The sequence below is a fragment of the Choristoneura fumiferana genome, chromosome 25 (assembly GCF_025370935.1).
Source record: "Choristoneura fumiferana chromosome 25, NRCan_CFum_1, whole genome shotgun sequence".
NCBI classification, from domain to species: domain Eukaryota; kingdom Metazoa; phylum Arthropoda; class Insecta; order Lepidoptera; family Tortricidae; genus Choristoneura; species Choristoneura fumiferana.
In genome coordinates, this window is record NC_133496.1 from 14,303,227 (window position 1) to 14,324,726 (window position 21,500).

The window sequence follows — 21,500 nt, forward strand, 5'->3', positions numbered from 1 at the left end:
ACGAGTATATGTAAAAATATAAGCATTTGAAAATGCCAAAGTTTTGCGTGTTCAAACTCATCCTTTATGTGATAAATTAGATTTGAAATTTTCCAAAAGCTTTACCGTGAAGGAAAGGAAAACATATTGAGGAAACCTACAAAATTCAATGGCGCACTGGGCCCGCCTGACAATACGGCTCAAACCCTCTCATTGCGAGAGGAGGCCTACGCCGTGCAGTGAGACGCATATAAGCCGAGATAAGATGATAATGAGATAAGAAGTGGAAAATATTAACAAATGATTATTTAAAAATAAGTTTAAAAGTTTATTTACAGAATAACGCTGCATACACGCAACTTTAGTATCTCGACTGTTTCCAGGAAGCGTTAGTGTCGTGATATAATAATATCAACAACTAGAATAAATGTTAACTTTATAATATGGTCTAACATATATGAGTTAAATTAATACCTAAATAAACACGACATTTTTGTTCGTTTTTAGGGTTCTGGAGCTAAAATGGCAAAAACGGAACCCTTATAGTTTCGCCATCTCTGTCTGTCTGTCTGTCTGTCCGTCCGTCCGTCCGCCCGCGGCTTTGCTCCGATACTATCAATGCTAGAAAGCTGTAATTTTGCACGGATATATATGTAAACTATGCCGACAAAATGGTACAATAAAAAATCTAAAAATATTTTTTTTAGGGTACCTCCCATAGACGTAAAGTGGGAGTGATTTTTTTTTCTCATCCAACCCTATAGTGTGGGGTATGGTTGGATAGGTATTTTAAAACCATTAGAGTTTGCTAAGACGATTTTTCGATTCAGTGATTTGTCTGCGAAATATTCAACTTTAAAATCGAGCGTCCCCCCACCTTTTTAAAATCTTAACCGATGGGTGGAAAAATTTGTAAGAATTCAAATTAGTAGTAGTTTAAGAGTAAATAGCAACCTAAGGTATAAAATATACCTAAACTTGGAAGACGTAAAAAATACGAAATCCTTAGAAAAATATTACTTATTTTTTCGTAATGGCTACGGAACCCTATTTTGGGCGTGTCCGACACGCTCTTGGCCGATTTTTAAAGAATATAAAAGTCTAGCACGAATTAATGGAGTAGACATATTAACTTATATAGAAGTGTTCTATCAGACAACATTTTTAATTTTCATTTAATTTTTATGGAATAATCGAGAAAAACTAACAAAAATGCAACGTTGCCAGCTCAGCAGGTATAAACGCTCTTAAAGCGCTCTCAATCGGAATTTGCAAGATAGCAAAGCCAGTTTGCTGTATATTCACGGTAGATGTCTATTTTTTATTTCTCGGATCTTCATGTGACATTTATTGTGAGATCTATAATACCGTGTACCTTCTATTTTTTGAACCATGAGTAACGCCATGAAGTTCATATTAAAACATTTAAAAATCGGATATAGTTTTAAATGAAACTTTTTGTTAACCCGTTCACTAAAAAAAACCTTAAAAAAAATATCTGCTAAAAATTTAGGTTTTCCTAGGTTTTCAATTATCTCGTATCGAATTTTGATATTCATAAAAAAAAAATTAAATTAATGTTGTGGCATTATGTATGTTTTTTTTTTATATTTCCAATTTATGATTTTTTTTCAAATTAATTAAGTATTTATATTATTTACATAAGAGGGGAAAAACGAGCATCGGAGTCACCTGCAGGGCTACTACGAAACTCGAAACTCGAAGTTCGTGTCGTGCGGTCCCTCTGACACTTATACTATTTAATACGAGAGCGAGAGAGACGGTACGTGTCGGTCGTGAGTTTCGTAGTAGCCCTGCTGATGAGAAGCAATCACCGCCGCCCATGGACACCCGCCAACACGATATATTATGTATGTATATTGTATGGTAATAGCATTTATCTGCATTTGCTTAACTTGTCTGCTAAGTGCATGGTCACACATCTATTACCATTTACCTGAGGGTGTAACATGGCAAACCTCCGCGGTGCGCAACTGGCCGCTTACAAAAGAAAAAAAATCTAAATACTAAATTATTGATACTCTTTTGTTTTTTCCTGTGATTGGCTCTACTATTTGGCAAGGCGTAAGCCGAAATTTGATTTTATTTCCAAGAAAATATTAATTACTAGCTGTTGCCCGCGGCTTCGCCCCCCCGCTGTAACCCCGTGTGTTTCTAAGTTTTCTTCGATAAAAACCTTCTCCTGACAATAACAAACACAACAAAAAAAGAATTAGCGAAATCGGTCCAGCCATTCCCGAGTTTTGCGCTTAGCAACACATTTTACGATTATTTTTTATTTATTAAGATTTACTCGGTGATAGCTATTTCACTGACTACTTGTAATATAAGGGCTGTCACTATTGCAGCCCTTCCTCTTTCCTGCTGTTCTTCCCATCTCCACTTCCACTCCACTCCGCTGCAGCAGCAGATCCTTGGAGCAGATCGCCGGCGCGACTGGACGCTCCGAGGCTACCTTATCACCCTGCCCTGTTTCTCTACCTGTCCTAGTAGAGTCTGGCCAGTGTTTTTTTTAATTTATCTACAAGAGCAGTGCTGACTGAAATAATTGTATATATTTTTCTTTTGTATTTTATTTTTATTTTGTAACCACACGCCTTTTATTACTCCGACCGGCTAGCCGGTTACAAGGGAGAAGGGTTGATCCAGCTCACGTAATCACTGTACTATGTAAAGATGCTGCAGGACGTTAGGTACATCTGATATCCAAGCAGCCATCAATTAATGTAGCTAGATACCTTACTCAGTGTATCGAGTTGCGAACGGGGCGATGTGCCAAGAACAACGCTGAGTCTCTGCCAAACGTCGGAAATCTCTCTCATACCGATACATTTTGTTCAAGAGTGAGTGAGTGACGTTTGATTTGAACTTAGCCAGCAGTTTTATTCAAGGCTCCAGCTCCAGCTCCGTTAAACGTCATTACCGTTTTAAATTTATTAGTATACAACGGAAGGGCGTTTTTTAAAAAAAAGTGTACCTACCCTTTCTTTTTTTGAAATTTTGGAAAAAATCTGGTTTTTCCTACTCAAAATCAAGTGCACAATCGATTCCGATCGTTTAAAAAAATGACCCCATTTTAGGTTCCGGAGCCAAAATGTCTGTCCGTCCATCCGCGGCTTCGCTCAGGGACTATCAATGATAGAAAGCTGTAATTTTGCACGGATATATATGTGAACTATGCCGACAAAATGGTACAATAAAAAAATTAAAAAAAAATTTTTTTAGGTTACCTCCCATAGACGTAAAGTGGGGGTGAGTTTTTTTCTCATCCAACCCTATAGTGTGGGGTATCGTTGGATAGATATTTTAAAACCATTAGGGTTTGCTAAGACGATTTTTGGATTCAGTGATTTTTTTGCGAAATATTCAACTTTAAAATCGAGCGTCCCCCCCCCTCTAAAATATAACGGTTGGGGGGAAAAATTTGAAAAAAAAACAGTATAGTAGTAAGTATATCAAACTTTCAAGGAAAACTATACCTACCGGCTAAGTTTGCTTGAGAATTATTAGTAGTTTAAGAGTAAATAGCAGCCTAAGGTATAAAATATACCTAAACTATGGAAGATTCCGTATAAAATACGAAATCCTTAGAAAAATGTTGCTGAGTGTATTGACTAATAGTGCATTTTGGGACTAGTACATTCGCCACCGGAAAGATTTTTTTAAACTATCGGAATCGATTGTGCTCTTGATTTTGAGTAGGAAAAACCATATTTTTCCAAAATTTCCAAAAAATAGAAAGGGTACACATGTTTAGGGAAAGAATTTTAATCACGCTAGATTTAGGGGCTGCTTCACCACCCATTGATTAATTTTAACTGACGGATAAATGTGATGCTGTCTCAGTCTATTCAAACATAACAAACAGATCAATGGATGGTGAAACAGCTCCTTAGCATCGGTATTGTCTTTAGTTTTCAAAACAATTTTAATCTTAAGCTTCATCTCTTTTAAAAATACTTGCCGATACGGTAATGTGGGAGAAAACATCGCCAAAATGTACCTAGCAACTTGTCATAAAATAAAATACAATGACTCAAACTCACAATATTTATTGACATCAAAAAACATTACATTACAACACTAGGACTAGAACTCTTTAGTGAACATTATACATAATATACCTAGTGAGCAGTATTGAAAAATAGAGGAGCAGTCACGAGCGTTAATTTGGGACCAAAGGATTTTTTCACGACCGTACAAAGGGAAAAAATCCAAAGTAACCAAAAATACGGTTTTATTGCTTCAAAGCGACATCTTTCAGGCAACCTTTGCAATACAAAGTAATGTAACACCTGTAACCATTTTTCAAAAAAATCTACGGGGTATATTTCAATGCCGTTCTGGATTCAAACTTTGATGTGTCGACCCTTTAAAAACCTAGCCTTCAGTTAGCTACCCTAGCGTTCAGAAGCTTCCAAATAAATCTAGGTCATAACTCAGTCTAGTCTGTGTTCGGCAGCCGGCTATTCCGGGCCTCAGCCAAATTATTCAAACAATGAAACCGATTGAATATCGGTTGGCCGAAAGTCCAACATTCATATTTTAGTGCTTTTGGCAGAGTACAGCCGCAAGCAGGAATAAAATATCAGTCCGTCTACGTAAAAATACCAGGGGGGGATACTACGAAATTCCAAAATTTAAGGTCGTATCGTACCGTCCCTTTCACTCTCTTATTAAGTAATATTAGCGCCAGCGGGACAGCAAGATACGGAGTTCAAATTTTGCACTTCATAGTATAGTATAGGGTCAGTAGATACCATCAGCCAAATATGTGGTCTACCACCCTAAAGTTGATAATCGTTTGCACGTCATAAAACAATAATGCCAATAGACGTGTCTGTCAACTTGAAAGTTCGACTTTAGCGACATATTTATTCGATAGGAACTTGTTTAAAAATTGATAGACCACTTATTTGGCTAATGGTACCTATTTTCGTGTTAACGGGTACTGCAATGCGGTTGAAACGTCGAAGTAATTATAATTAGCGTGATTACTCCCGATGTCTTGTAGTCTAACACACTTGCGATCTCTAATCACAATCGTTTTCACTATTTCTTTATGTAACATGTGTAAGATGAGGGTAATAAGAGATGGTAAGGTGGTAAAGAGAGAGGGTAAGAAGAGCACGTGAGCGTCAAGGTGTTAGATAATTATGGCGACCGGTTGTGGTAATAGTTATCAGGGAAATGGGCGGGCCACATCGCTCGAAGAAGAGATAACGGTTGGGGGAGAAAAGTAATCGATTGGCGACTACGAATCGAACACACACACACACACACACACACACACACACACACACACACATTTTTTTCCACACAGCACAGACAATTTTTGTTTTATTTTTAAAACTAGTGGATAATTTTATATCCTCGTCGCCACTGGGATGTATGGAGCTAGTAAATAATAAAAATGGCAGGCCTCCTACCAGGTGGACTGACGACATCGTGAAAGTTGCCGGTGGATGCCAGTGGCGATTTGTTGTTCATTGTGGCGTTCTAAGGGGTAGGCCTTTGTCCAGCAGTGGACGTCTTCCGGCTGATGATGATGATGATGATGATGATAGTTTTCTCACAATCGTCTGCTTGAGAGCCATAGATCAAAACAATAGGCTTTCAAGATTTTTTATTCGACATAGTAATTGCTTAGTATTATTTACAGCTGAAGCAAACTTTAATCACTTATTTTTTGTAATTAACAGACCGCAATAAAGTAAGAAGCGGCGCGGAAAATGATTATAACAAATCCTTCATAATAAACGAGTGTTGTGATAAAGTTGTGGGTGGTAATAAATAACTAATCTTATTATGAACTCGTTGTAATAAGGCTGTTTTTTACCCTGAAAGTTATTTAGGAGTTTTATATAAACAACTGGCAAAATTTGTTATTTTAATTTATAAGTTTTTTTTTCAAAAATATTTTGACAGCAAACTTATTAATCATCCAGGATGGAACAGGAAGATATTCAGGATGTAATCCTTAAGTGTAGCCAGGCGATTAAACCCCAAATATAAAAGATATCAGAAAAGTTTAAACTGATATCGAAAGTTTGAATTGTTTGTAGAATTGCTAAGTGGCTCCGAAGCGGTAACGTTTCGTGTGCTCTGCCTACCCCATTTGGGAATACAGGCGTGATGTTTGTGTGTGTGTGTGTGTGTGATATCGAAAGTACGTACTTCAGTTCCTTCACCCTACCCTACATTTTAAAATTGCAATGAAAATCAAGTACCTACCGAGCAATCGCTTTGCTTCTGCAGGAGAATTAACTTAGTTTTTTAAAATTGTTTTGATGTACACTATGAACTGCATAAGACTACAATATTTAAATAGATAATTTGAAAACTAGAATAGTAGATTGTACAACAAAAGCATAAAACGAGCCATTTTACCCAAGACGTGCATATAGCCACCCGAGCCGGTACGGCGAGGGTGGATAGACACCTCGAGGGGGAAATGGGTTTAATGCTCAAGTTTTACACTCTGCTTTGCACTTCAATGGCGAGGAAATGAAATAGCAGCAGTGGAAACAATTGTTCACTTTCTATGTATCTTTTATATTTCATGCGTTATTATATAATTATATATTTTTTAGTTTTATTGATTTACTAGCGGACCCGGCAGACGTTGTCCTGCCCGAAAAATACTACATTAAGGGGCTGTTTTACCATCCATTGATTAGTGTTAACTGGCGGTTAGGTGTGGTGTGGTGTGAAAATATTAAAATTAATTTTAGTACGTAAATTAATGAATTATTAAAACTTATGCACTCACTTGACAAGTATACACGCTTATAAAAACTAAAACAAAAATCTAAAAAATATTATATGGGTAGGCGTATGCCCAACAGTGGACGTCCTGCGGCTTATATGATGATGATGATGATGATGATAAAATGAATATTATTGTTCATAGTTTTGTAAACAGCCATGATGGTAGCACGGCGTTAGCAGATATTAATTAAAATCGAGGTAGCGTCGATAAATCACGTCCGGGCACTTGTAAACATCCCTGTCTCCAAGTTCTCTGGCTGAGTGTGGAGACCAAAGCTTAGAGACGTCGTGACTAAAACTTTCCCGAAATCAGGCAAGGTAAACGTCTGAGCCCAATAGATGACACTCTGCTGTCACCGCTAAGCTGATGACATTTAATTAAATACGCCAATTATTGGGACAGTTACGGGAACTCAATTAAGTGGAAAATATTTAGGTAGAAAACAAAAGGTAATAATAATAATAAGTAAGATAGAAAGGACACAGAAACAACGAAAGACGCTAGAAATAGTTTTCTTTATTTCATTTTAATTGATTTCATTATGTACCTATGCTTCGTCTACAAGGTGTTAATTAAATGGCTGAAAACCTGAAAATAACTTGTTCAGGGTCGAGAACAGAATTGATTGCATAAATGTACTTTGAAGCAGGTAGTGTGTGTTATATTCCCTTTTTACTGTGCCCTGTCAAAAAGTTACAAATGCAATATTATACGCCAGTAAAGTATATTGGCGAGATTACATTTATTTAGATAATCAAACACTAGGCATTCCTAGGCAAGTCCTATGCGTTGTATTTTGACTATGAGTGAAAATCACGAAAATTGAAGACATTATATTTTTTCTGTCAGTTTGAATTTCTTTAAAAAACACTGAAGCGCTACTGACACACACAAATTACGAGCAGAGAGTTAGAAAGCAATTAGAAATAGGTACTGACTTAGCAAACTAAACCTACTAATAATTTTGTTGAAATAATTAGGGTAGCTATTTGGAAATAAATGCAATCCTTCTAGTTGTTTTAGCGTGAAAGAAAAACAAACAAAACACACACACACAGGTTGGCATGCACACACACATAATTTTATCATTCTAACATTAGTGGGATTTAGCCTTATTTCTATTCTAAGTATGGCGAAAAATATTTGCAGGGGTGTTTATTTGAAAGTTCCAAGTAAGTTTAAGACTGCTTTACTTACACAAAATACTCAAGACCCTTTAACCTTCTATAATGTTGTTTGAGTTATCCTTACTCCCATATTTCCTGTGATATAATATTTCCATACCCAACAGCACAACAGCCAGTACCAAGCCATACAGCAACACGAGCAAGGAAGGGTAGAAGTCAACTATTGATACTGACACAAAGCGGCCGCCTCTCACGGCACATACGGGTTTCTTAACGTAGATCAGATGGTTGACTCGAGTGGCGAGACCATGCTCTTGGATCCTCAGGAGGCTGGAACAATACAACACAATATATGGAAAGTTACAAAAATTAAACCGTTCGAATCACGATTATGTCAGGAATGGTCGGACTAAGTCGGTTTAAAGATCTTTATTTCTCAAAAGAATAACAATAATTCACTTACTTGAGAAAGAAATATTACATGCATAAACTATAATCTAAGCTAGCGAGCGTAAACATTAACACAATCGCAAAATCATAAAAGTTACAATTTGCCGGTAGGATTATAAAAAGTACACAAAACAAGTTCGATCGCTCTCTGCTTAGGAGCGCGATGCGCTGTGCGGTGTGAGCGCAGTCTGACAAGATAACAGTTTTACAAAGATATAAAGAGTTCGGAAGTGTCTTAGCAAATGCCTACGTACGTACGTTGACTTTGTGGTCTAATTGTGTTGTACATGTATTTTGTTGAACTATTAATGTATGTACATTATTTTTGTTTGAGTATGTGTTATTTTGATATTTATTTTATTTTATAGCAGGTATTGATTTGATTCATATTTAAATATAAGTATCTACTGATTTATATTATATTTGCTTATTTACTTTAGATAATTCTATATTGATAATTTAGTATTTATATTTATATTAATGTTAAAATACGCGTATTTATGGGCGAGTTGAGAGGTATTGTTTTAATAATCTTTTAAATGTGCGTAGCGATTTGGCATCTTTGATGTCAGTTGGGAGTTTATTGTACAAGTTAGCTCCCTCGTATAATATACATTTTTGCCATAATTAGTGCGCGCAGGCCGCAAAACAAGATTATTAGCGTTCCTGAGTTTAATTCTTTGGAATTGTTGCTTTTTGTAAAAGAAATTTGTATATGGAGATCATTTGATAGTATTTTTCTTATTAGTATACAAGTCTGATATATGTAAGTATGGTTAATGTTCATAATTTTAGTATCTTTGTAAATTTTGCTCGTTGGCGTAAGAAAGTTGTAGTGAAATAAGACTTTAATCAGTTTGTTTTGGGCTCGCTGTAGGCTGTTTAAGGTAGTTGGAGGAGCGGTACCCCATATCTCGATTAGATACTCAATATGTGGTTTCACGAGTGTGTTATATATTGTGTACCGGACACGTTTTGGAAGACACCGTACTATACCCTTGATAGATCCAGTTAAAGAAGTTATTTTATTTTTTATCTTTTCGATTTGCGGTTGCCACGTCAGTTTTTTATCCAATATGAGACCCAGATACTTTTCCTTATCAACTTTATTAATAGGCTGATTATTTATGGTTAGAGGCTGGTTACACGGAAGTTTCTTGTTTTTTGGTACAAAGATAATATAATTTGTTTTTGCTAATATTTATAGTTAGAAGATTATTTTGAAACCACTCATTGAGGAGACTAAGGTCGCTCTGAGCATCAGCTGTTATGTCATGGAGAGAATGACCGTAGTAAAATAAGCTTGTGTCATCCGCATACAAAGTAGCGTCGCCTCTTAGACCCATTTTGCTGATGTTATTAATGTAAACTAAGAAGAGCAATGGTCCTAAAATAGATCCTTGAGGTACGCCAAAAGTGATATTATGTGGACTACTTTCATGTACACCCATTTTGACTATTTGCTTGCGATTTTGGAGGTAGGACTCAAACATTTTGAGGACTCTCCCACCCAAACCAACCTCCCTCAATTTATCCAGGAGGACCTGGTGGCTAATAGTGTCGAAAGCCTTCTTTAGGTCTACAAACACCCCCAGAACTATCTTTTTTTGGTCAATATTGACTTTAATTTTTGTCACAAGATCTACGGTGGCAGTCAAGGTGCTTGATTGTGGCCTAAAGCCATATTGCTTCGAATAGAGGAATTTTATCGACCCAAGATGACCCTCAAGACGTTTGTGTAACAAGGTTTCAAGAACCTTTGAGAGTAACGGAAGAACTGAGATTGGGCGGTGGTTACCCGGGTCTGATTTTGTTGAAGATTTGTAAACTGGAGTTACTCTTACGAGCTTAAGACTATCGGGAAAGTAACCCAGTTTCAAGCATTTTTTAAGACACTCGGTTAATTTTCCAACTATCAGAGACTTTACACATTTTAAACATTTCACCGACATTCCATCCAAACCGGAGCTGGTATTTGCGTCTAAATTGTTTATGATGGATATAATTTCTTGATCTGTGGCAGGCATAAATTCTGTAAACGGTGAGTGGACATCTGATGTTGTAGTAGCATTGGTCAAAAGTGATATATTGGGGATTTTGCTGGCTAGCGTAGCTCCAATGTTTGAGAAGTATTACTAAGTAATCAATCAATCAATCATTTTATTTCTCAAAACAATAATTTCTGCACTAAAAGAATTTCTTTGATCACCCGCGACCTTGAGATAGTTAAGTTTATGCAAAATATGTGTGTTCATGCATAATTTAATTTCACATTATTTCTCTTACTGGGTAGCTATAGCTGACTTACCCAACTTTGAAGATCTCCTTGTAAGGTGATAGCTTGTAGCAGCTACTCCACGCAGAGCCGTCTTGTATGAAAGCTATCTCTTGAAGACCGCATTTTTCGTGCTCGTGAAAATACTTCTCCATAAATCGGTACCCGACTCCCAGATTAGTATTAAACGCAAAGGGTTTCTGCAAATAAAATCACGATTTTCTGCCAATTCCAGTTAGAAGTGGACTTTTTAAAATGCTTGAGCGCGAGAATTTCTGTAGAACTTCCTAAGAAGTGTCTCCTGTTTTTTACAAGAACATGGACGAGGAAACACTACTAATGGCACTGGTTATAACACAATGGCTCTTTATTGAACGAGACACAGTAAGCAATAATAAAACAGGTATATTGCAAAAATTAACAAGGTATGCAATTGGCGGCCAAAGTGTTTCATTTCCATGCCACTTTTTAAATAAAAAGAAGCAGATAAAAAGTACATTACAGCAGGTGGAATTTACAACCAATAAGAACAATAACCAAAATACCCGCGTTAAAAGTATCAAACATAATAACATAATACACAACTAACACATAGAAACATAAACAAATCATATCACATCAACATAATTATACTAAAAACTTAACCATAATACTCATGCACAAAATGGCATATAGTGTCTAAGAATAAAAGCAAAAAATAATTGTTTGATATATAATGTATGTGGTATAAATTCTTTTGAGTCAAGGACTGATTACTTACATTCTGCAACAATTTTATCCCTTCATCCATGGAGTAAAATCTTGGAGTTGATCCTATTGGTGCTATTTTCTTCTCGTAGATAGCTTTTCTGATTGGATCTTTTGCATCCTAAAACAATTATTATTTAGCCAGGAAAAGTGTTCCACTGCTGGGTTATTTTAGTTTTATGGATGTTTACTTCAGGTCACATTGTCTTTACTACTTACTATTATCTCGTTATGTCTAGGATTGTTCGGGGTCGTTTTTACAGAGATGAAATATTTAATAGCAAAATTTGCGTCATTTACTTGCACGCTTTTAATATTACAAGCTTTAAAATAAATTGCAACGTTTGTCTGTTTTTAACAAGCCATTTTACTAAACTCCCTTAGGGCTAGTAAAAAGATCATAGTGGTTATCAATTACGTTACATGAAAAATATCTATACAATCACTCACAAAATTTGCACACTTTCATTATTAGTGAGATGTCTTACCGAAAACCAAAACCTGTTGTACGGTGTATCTTCAACTCCTAGTTCCAACTTGGACTGCAGCAGGTCCGAGAGGGTTCTGATCTGGTTGGAGCTGGATTGCAGAAGCACCACGATGCTAGCGGAGTACGCGGTGTAGAGGAACAGGAATGCCAGGAATAGGATGAAGATCACCACACGGCCGAGGGTACCTGAGAATACGGCCATTTTAATCGATTATCACATTGTCATGAAGACTATCGTGGTTGGCCGCGTTCAGCTCAGTTTCCACCAATAATGTGCGAGGATGTGTTGTGAGGAATGTGATTTCATCCTACTAATATTATAAATGTGAAAGTTTGTGAGTGAATGAGTGAGTATGTTTGTTACTTCTTCACGCTGAAACGGCTGGAAAGATTTGGATGAAATTTGGCAAAAAGTTAGTTTATAACCTGGATTAAAACATAGAATACATTTTATCCCGATATTCTCACGGGATAGGGATAAAATTTTTAAATACCAGCCGCTGGGCTTAGAGTCATGAAATTCGGTATGTGGGTAGCTGGACGTCTGGAATAACACATTGACTACTTTTTATTCCGATGCTCCCACAGAATAGGGATAAAAGCTCGAACTAATAATCGCTGTTAGGCTTAGAGTCAAGAAATTTGGTATGTAGATAGCTGGACATCTGAAATAAAATATAGCCTACTTTTTATTCCGATATTCCCACGGGATAGGGATAAAATCTCGAAACAACAACTGCTGGGCTGCAGTCATGTTTGACCATGATTGTTTTTAATGTGACGTCAATGAAAACAACGATTTAATTTTCGGGAATTCCCACGAGAATTTTTTAAAATCCCGGAATTTCAATTCAGCTGCTGCTGGACCTAATGATTTACGTGTGCGAAGCCGCGGGTAAACATTAGTGAACCAACAAAAACGCTCCATTTACCTCCCCTTGCTCCGTTCAGCTGTTTCCACCAGAGATGTATTGAATAATGAAAAATACATTCCTCGCAACACATCCTTGGTGGAAACGCAACCTTTATACCTACTCCTAATATGGACAACATTGTTTCTAACCTTTCAGTTCAACAGTGCTTCCTTGCTGTGTTATGGCGCTTACAACGAACACCGTTACTTCACTAATGCTCGGAAACAGGACGGTGTTAGCGATTTCCTTCTGGAATCAGCAGAGTAAAATTAGATTCTTCCATCGGTGCTGGCAGCAGTAGAAACCCATTCGCAGTAGAAACTCGAGCTCCATGGGGTCCAGGCTCAAAGAAATCTGTTTGTACTAATATAACAAGTAGTAACAGCACCCTAAATAAGCAAATTACAGGATAGGCACAAAAAGTAATAATATTAAAAATCTTTACACATTGCGTTTTTTTCTTTCCATAGAGTTTGTATCGAATCGATATAAACGCGCGTTGACGGCGCGTTTAAAAAACACGGTGTGCAAAGGCCCTTCATAGAGTATTTTTGTTTTGTCAAAAAATTTACTGTAGCAGTTATTTTGGTGGCATAATATTATAAAAAATCATTGTCTTGTGTATTAGGTGACATTTAAAAAGCCACCATATTAAATGTATCTTACTTCCTGTTTCATCTTCAGTTTCTTTGCCTCCCATTGAGCGTTAATAAAGAGAACGATAATCATCATTACCACGAAAGAGCCAATGCAGTACCAAACCGAGGCTCTGAAGGGTAGGAGATACAAATTGTTCTGGTAAGACAGCGGTGGTTCATGGAAGATGAATTTGACATAGATAGTCGTGGGGAAAGTTAGGTATTCCTGTATTTCAATGCGTTGTTTTGTAATGAAGAGGAGTGTGCCTGCAAAGATAAATAATGAGGTGTAATAAGTCATAGTCAACTTTACAAATTTCAAAACAAAGTAAATATTTAGTCCCTACTAAACTTTGGAAATAGCTTCTTAATAATTTAACTTTTTGATATGAAATGAGAGGTTCGCCAGTTTAAAAGACTTTTCAGTAAATTGATTAACCCCTCGTCTGCGGAAACTAAAAAAAAACTGCATTCTAGACTCTTTTGTTTTAATAAGTACAAATTCTGCTGATTTAAAAAAACAAAAAGTAGCCTTAAATTAGTACTGATCCTTCTGTTTAATTAGACAAAATAAACAAGGACAGCGTCACAGATATCTGTTACATGTAATATTTACTTGCAGACTTTGTACTAGCACCTTCAACTTCTGGTACAACACGTCTATCTTCTCTTGGTTTTATTATTAGACTTATTACCCGCTAGTTCAGCTCTTCCTTCCACCATGTCACCCAGCATCCCAGTCCAGGAGCCGTTGACGTAATATCCCCAGGTTTTTGGGTAAATCATGCGTCGCGTTGCGTTCATGAAGTAGTACAGTGGTATCAACTGTAGTGACAAGCTTTTGCTTACAGAATCTATCAGGGGATAACTGAAAGTAAATTGTGGTATTTTCATTATTTGTACGATAATATTTATAAGGTAATACGTTTCTCGGTAGCCCGGAAAATTGCGAAACTGAATGGCGTCCGTGGACCGGGAGACGAGCTGTCGGTAGGCCTCCAACAAGATGGAGCGACGACCTGGTTAAGATTGCGGGATCGCGTTGGATGCGGAAAGCACAAGACCGGTCTGAGTGGAGAGCCTTGGGGAGGCCTATGACCAGCAGTGAACGTCTTTCGGCTGACATGATAATGATGATGATGATGACGTTTATCGATTTGCTGCGCATGAAATAACATTTCAATTTGAGCAAAGTGAAATAATAGTTTCACCATTTTTAAGAAGCATGTTTTTTCTACTAGGTGATATGAAAATGAAAAAAAATGTTAATGAAAGAAAGAAGAAGAAAGAAAGAAAGGAAATTTATTCACAAACACAACAAAATTTAAAAATGAGATTATACAACAAAAATAAAAGAAAACAAAAAAAAAAAAAACTGAAAATACATACACGATTTTGTGTGTCCCCGCAAAAGTGAAACGGCCGCTGACTCAGCACTATGCTGAGGCGTTAGACGCCTGCAGCGCTGATATTCTGTCAGAACCGTCTGTGACTCGGAATGATACACAAATATACTAAACTACAAATGTAAATGAAATTAACAAATAGAAATAGATTAAATGAATGCGTGCAGTATTCGTTACTCTTTCACGCCAAAATTTGATGGATGGATTTGAATGGAATATGGACTTGAATGCAATCTGGTGTGCAAAACACTGGACGTCTGGAATAACACACAGGGTACTTTTAATTTCGATATTCATATGTATGTATGTATGTATGTAAACCCTTTATTGCACATAAAAATAAAAATACAAATACACAGAGAGGAGAACAAAGGCGAGCTTTTCCCTAAATAAGGATCTCTTCCAGCTCACCTAGTTAGGAGAAAACATTTGGTTATATAGAGTATAAGCAGACAGTGAAAATTACGTGCGGTAAAGAGACAAAACAGAAATACCCAAAAGAGAGAAAATAAATAAAACATTATTTAAATTAAAACCAACATAAAACAAAAGAAATATTACAAACAATTACAAAAGCGAAACACAATCTCATCTCAGGTGTCAGTGTCCAGCCATAATTTCTTTAACCTCTCCCTGAACGAGGCCACAGACGGAGATGTATTATTTAAACCAATAAACTTTTTCCACACTTTTTTCATTTTTCATTTTCATGTGTAGAGACAAAATTTGTCACGGCTGTTATAATATATATAATCTAAATGAAGACCAAAATATAATTTTGGGGAATTCCCACGGGAAGTTTTGCAAAATCACAGAATTTCAATTCATTATTGGTTCCCAAAGGTTCCCGCAAGTGAAGCTGCGAGTTAAGACTAATACTTTTATAAACACCATCTTAATTGTTTACATTCACTCCACGTACGATAACGTACGACAAAATCATCATTTTACTGATCCTCTTTCCTCCATCATTCTGACATAAATTTCGATTCTTACCGAAGATCATTTAAGTCCGAAACAGTTTTATCATCAGTCACTATCATAGACGTCACTATAGTCTCTTGACGTAGGTTTTTGCGTCTCATTGCTAAAGATGTCTTCGTGATATTTGATTTTATAATTCCATTGGTGGTCCAAGTTCCGTAGTGCTCTGATATCCAATCACAATTTATTTTTATCTTATAAACTGCAACAATAAAGTAGTCATCCATAAAATAACCATTCACTCACCTTTCAAGCAGCTATTATAAATTGAAAGCCTGCTTAGGGAGTAAAAATTTAAATTTCAGGAGCTCATTATACCTAAAATAATTATGTCCATAAAGAGGACTAGTAGTTTATTTAACTTACTCAAATTTATGATATAACTATCATTCCCATTGAATTGTGAAACGTATACTTCGGAATCTGGTAGAATTTGCAAATTATCTAGTTTAAGCAACAAGTTTTCATTTACAGAGCTGTTCAAAATTAACCATCGGTAAGGTTTGTTGAATTTTCTGGTCGAATTAGCCTGAAAATAAAATGACTTACATAACCTCTATCTAGTAATTAGGAGCAGTTTGTTACAGGTCCAATGAAGAAACATGACACTGATGATCATGATGTAGGTCAGTTAAATTTAAGCTTACTATGGTCATGAAAATATTGAGTAAACATACCTTTGTAAAAAATTCTGTCACTCCACGACAAGATAAATGTACTAAAAATACAATTTTCTCTCTAAAAACATAGTTATCTGTATTCAAAGTATGTACAAATTGAACTGTTTTTGGATTAGCCATTACCGCTAAGTCTGACACTAGTTGTTTTCTTTCAGCTGAAAAATATAAATAAATCATCAATCAATCTGCCCTGTTACTAAAGCTTAGACAAGTAAAGGGACGGAAGGAGAAAGAAGAAGAAGAAAAAAATATTTAAGAACTTTTCTATGACTATGAGCCGTCATTATTACTATAGCTAATAGTTAATTGTTAGCCTAATATAGGTGACACGGGTAAATTATGTAAACGAGAAAAAGGTACTCGAACTTTTTCTTTCAATGAACTTAAATATTGCTTTTTATCAAAATGTTCTTTATTTATTCGTATTGTAAAGTGGTTAATCATAGTTCTTGTAAAATGGTGGTTCGCAAACTCAGATATCAGTATACAAAAGGATTCAAAATGCACTTACCAGGACTCCAACACAAGTTTGCTACAACATTAGAAGGTTTATCAAAGCTTTGAAGAATATCAACTATCATTTTAATTTCATTTTCCCTTGATGCTGCCATGACGATTGGTAACCATAATATAAGGATTTTGTTTAAAACGTTCATTATTCATTGGATGAACAAACTTAAGCCTTAAATATGTCCCTGTGGTAGACCTCACCATATGTTAAATGTAAAAGCGGGAGGCATCATTTTCTTTCCTACAATTATGTCGTAGGGCTATATCAAGCAGAATAAGAATGATTCGAAAGCCTTAGGTACGTTTATTTAATACATTACCAACGGATAATTGGTGCATTGATTATTCGAATGGCTATGTCAAATCTACATTCATAATTTTTGGTTGTGTACAATGTTCCCAGTAATTGCCTAGGCGAGTTCATGTAAACGAGTGCCTAAATAATAGATAAGAGTAGGACAAGTATAACGTATTATTAAGCTGATATTCGGCTGGCTGTCGCTTTACATTTGTAGTTAGTAAATAAATTAAAAAAAAGCAATATATTATATTTTCACTATTGATTAATCCCTACGCTTTAGGTGAAGTGTCTTTATTGAACTCTCTGATAGCGGGTTAATTCTTTATAATACCAAGAATTTCAATGATTAAACTCTTTGGCTATATTCTTAAGTTACCTTTTTAAAACAGGTAAAAAAAAGAATGTAATACGTTTCCAATATTTTCTGATAATCTTACTAACGGACTGGTAAGAATTTTCAGCTTTTTCTTTATGATATCCTACAAATGTTATAAGTATGTGAAAGTTTGTGAAGATGCTTGATGTTTGTTACTCAATCACGCAATAACAGATGAACGGATTTACATTAAGCTTCAAAAAAAATCAAAATATCTTTATTTCATATTTATAAGTAAGTAGATTTTCAGTACCTGGGGCGTCCCTTTAGGCTAAAAAGCCTGTGTTAGAAGCTTGGCGTACAGATAGACAAATTTTGAAATAATCATGTATGTTAGGAAGAACATATGTGATATTCCCACTGACGTCGATAAGCCAAAAGCTACTAGAAACACAGCGAAGCTTAAAGTTCTATCTTACAGAATTAAAAAAAAAAATCTTTGGTTAAAACCAAAAAGTCGTTTCTGTGACATTGCATACGTTTTTATAATAAAATTCCAAAAAATATGCCAAATGAAACGGATAACAAAATTCAGATCTATTGTCAAAAAGACATTAATATCTAAGGCGTATTATAAAGTTAATGATTGTAATATATCATGGACAGGGATATTTGGAAATAATTCCGATCAGCATTGGCGATCCCTTCAAATAGCAAAACTACTGTGTTAAAAATAAAGTTGTGTTAAATACTTGTGATGTATAGATATCATTTAAAAATATTGTAAATCTGTTTAAAAAATATACCTCGTTGAGTTTCTTGCCAGATTCTTCTCAACAGCAGGGCTACTACGAAACTCGAAACTCGAAGTTCGTATCGTACCCTCCCTCTCGCTCTCGTATTAAATAGTATAAGTGTCAGAGGGACCCCACGACACGAACTTCGAGTTTCGTGTTTCGCAGTAGCCCTGCAGAGGTTTTTCCGAACCGGTGGTAGTTTTTTTTTGACATTTGAAAATAAATGATGATTATTATTATTATTATTATTCATATAAGTGCTTGTTATAGCCTAAATTGAAAAAAGATATTTTTACTTTGAACGATCTGCATTGAGACGATATCCTGGTAATGCGCTCCTGTGGGATAATATTTTTTCACCACACTTGAACGTAAACAGTGTCGTAACATGCTGGCTACCTTGGTTGCAACCCCCCAAATAAAACCCTCGAGCTTAATGTGCTTGTCATGAAACCCGTGGTCCGTAAATGAGTCATTACCCGTACTAATTTTGTTGTCATGAAGCCCAAGGTCGGTAAATAAGTAAATGTGCGTACTGATACTGCTGCGCGCGCTGCTGCTGCAGGCCCACCTGCACACGCACGCTGCGGCGCATGCTGCGGGAGGGGGAGGGCGGGGCTACCAAGCGCGCAGCCTAAGGAAGGTATCGCCAATATTTGGAATAATTATATTTTTTCTTTTAGAAATATAAAATTTTACTCGCAAATGTGATGAAAAACATTGTATGTCGCACGGGCGGTACTAGAATTACGAACATCGACTCATTAAAGCCCGAAGTGGAACTCGTTTGTAATTCCTTATTTACCGCCCTTAAGATACAATGTGCTATTAGCTTAAACGAACAGAGGGCACTGTCCAAGAACGGTGACGTACCGTACCTCGGCTCTCAAGATGACGTGTTAACTTCGTTTGCAATCAAAAGTTGTCCTTTAAAATTGCTACCAAAATCAAAAAAACAAAAATCTTTATTCAGGTAAACATGAAATAATATTTCTAAACAGGGCCGGAATTTCCTAGTAAGTGAATATACACCTGTGTCAGGAAATCCCGCTCTTCCACAATAGCAATAAGGTATTCAATAAATATTACCCGAAGTAGACGTAAATAACATGCATTAATTAGTTACATTTAATTTACAGATTTATATGATATTTTTCTTTAATTATTTATATTTAATCTATATTCTATATTATACTTATTCTATATTCCTATTTATTTACTATAATAACTGTGGACATGTTGTTTTGTGTGTGTGTGTGTGTGTGTGTGTGTGTGCGTGTGTGTGTGTGGTATGTTGTGTTTGGCGCTAACTATGTTCTTCCTAATAGAACTACCGTACCGTAACCATTTTTCAAGCCAAACTCCAAGACAATTATTTTATGCTTTGCCATGGTAACAAAAATCGTGTAAGTAAACCTAAGTAAAAGGTTGTAGTTGTATATTTCTAAAAATTGCACGGGTATATTTTACAACAGTTGAGTTAAGACGGCATTAAACTATTTCTAATATATTTAAGTTTATTTACTACTTCTATATATTTAAGTGCCCCTTTACCCAGGTTAGAAAAAATATAGACGACGTTGTGAGTGGATAACAGCTAGTTATTAATAAAATTTAAACATCTTCACTTATTAAATCATACATAACTCAACCAAACAAAGCTTTTGTCTTTAGACTTGCTTCATCGTTTAATTACCGCGATTAATTACTATTGCGGACGTCCAGTTATTCAATTATCTTGCCAAAGAATGTTTTCCCCATAATACTTAATTGTTGAGCAACTTTTCATGTCTTTTGATTTCTACGGAAATCTTGTCGTGTAATTGGGAGTGGCTTCAAGTTTTGTTTCTGTCAATGAAGGAATGTTTTTATTTGTTGAACGGTAGGTTACAACACAACGAAGTTGAGAAATAAAGGGATTGCCTGTATTGTTGATTGTCGAAATTGGGGATTGCATCCCCAATTTTCTTTGATGGTAGAAGCATTTTACACTTCTGGCTGCGCCGTTTATATGTTTATTTATCGATATATTTAATTAATTTTAACTCATACACACACTCACGCATTAACATGAACGCATCCATACTCTGGCAACACATCCCTCCTTTCCTATCCCGCTACCATTGGGAACCGAAATTCGAACCAAGAACGAAGAAAACAAACAACTCGAGACGACGCTATAATTTTGTACAAACGCAAAAATAAACTCCTAATTCGCAAAATACCTTTAAAAACTCTCAAAACCTCTAAAATCTGTGCAGTGAAGTGGTGATGAACATTTTTGTGCCGTTTACAATAATTCCTGTGTCGTGGAAACTCAATTGCTGGAGAAAGCAGCATTCCGGTGTTCAATGTATGCCCTGCCCCTCCACACTTCCATTCAATGTTTACATAGTGCAGCATTACAACGCTGCATGCGAGATGCTTGTTGCATACTTTTTTCATTTTCCAAACATTTTTACTGGCCGGTTGTGTGCTGGCAGTTAATTCTTTTTATATTACACATTTGGTTTCTGATTTGAAATTTGAAAATTGAATTCTTTGATTCGTTGGTTCGACTGATGTTTTTGTTTTTGGCCTCTATTCTTTGATCACATGTTGGATAGCGCAGAGCTCTCGTCCTGAGTTGCAATTTTGATTTAAAAAATATTCTGCAACCAGTTTTTCCTTTGGTGTAGTGGTTGATACCAGTACAAGTGATTTTACCAATTGTGTGTGGCCGGCTTGTGCCGCAAGATGTTAAGCGTTTGCCCGCTGCTTTTCTGCTGCACGCCCGTGTGACTGGGCGTTTTAACGATTTCTCCGATACTGCCGATTTTCATCGGGTAAGTTTTGATTCCGTGGTTGTCTAGGGACGTGTTAGTTTGGGTCTTTTCCTTGTTGTGGGCTAATTAAAATTCTCTTTTCAGTCCTACCTATACCCCTACTCACATCCTGATCTACACCTACTCGTGATGGGTGTCGCCATGTGGTTATTATCCGCACGTTTAATCTCGGGAGACTGGAGCGTGTGACGTCTACTGCTCCGTGGGATCCGTTAGCGTGGAGGTTCAGAAGAGCATACCGTTTCGTGGTGAACTGTATTAAAAAGAG

At 36.2% G+C, this 21,500-nt stretch overlaps 1 protein-coding gene across 1 annotated transcript; it reads right to left on the reverse strand.

Moving 5' to 3' along the window:
• Positions 1-7,945: 7,945 nt before the first annotated feature.
• On the reverse strand, positions 7,946-15,904 carry LOC141442196 (ionotropic receptor 75a-like). The gene is made up of 8 exons (XM_074107110.1): positions 15,816-15,904; positions 14,109-14,281; positions 13,442-13,680; positions 12,925-13,024; positions 11,860-12,047; positions 11,385-11,492; positions 10,658-10,824; positions 7,946-8,229 (listed from the first exon to the last, which is right to left on the reverse strand). The coding sequence occupies exons 1-8, from the start codon at positions 15,902-15,904 to the stop codon at positions 7,989-7,991; spliced, it is 1,305 nt and encodes a 434-aa protein (XP_073963211.1). The 3' UTR covers positions 7,946-7,988.
• Positions 15,905-21,500: the final 5,596 nt, after the last annotated feature.

Excerpts from the sequence above, each read along its gene's own strand:
- LOC141442196 (XM_074107110.1), bottom strand. The coding sequence starts at position 15,904 with ATGAGACGCAAAAACCTACGTCAAGAGACTATAGTGACGTCTATGATA. Across the intron at positions 11,493-11,859 it reads ACAACAGGTTTTGGTTTTCG|GATGCAAAAGATCCAATCAG; the intron begins GTAAGACATCTC and ends TAATTGTTTTAG. Across the intron at positions 8,230-10,657 it reads AAGGAGATCTTCAAAGTTGG|CCTCCTGAGGATCCAAGAGC; the intron begins GTAAGTCAGCTA and ends GTATTGTTCCAG.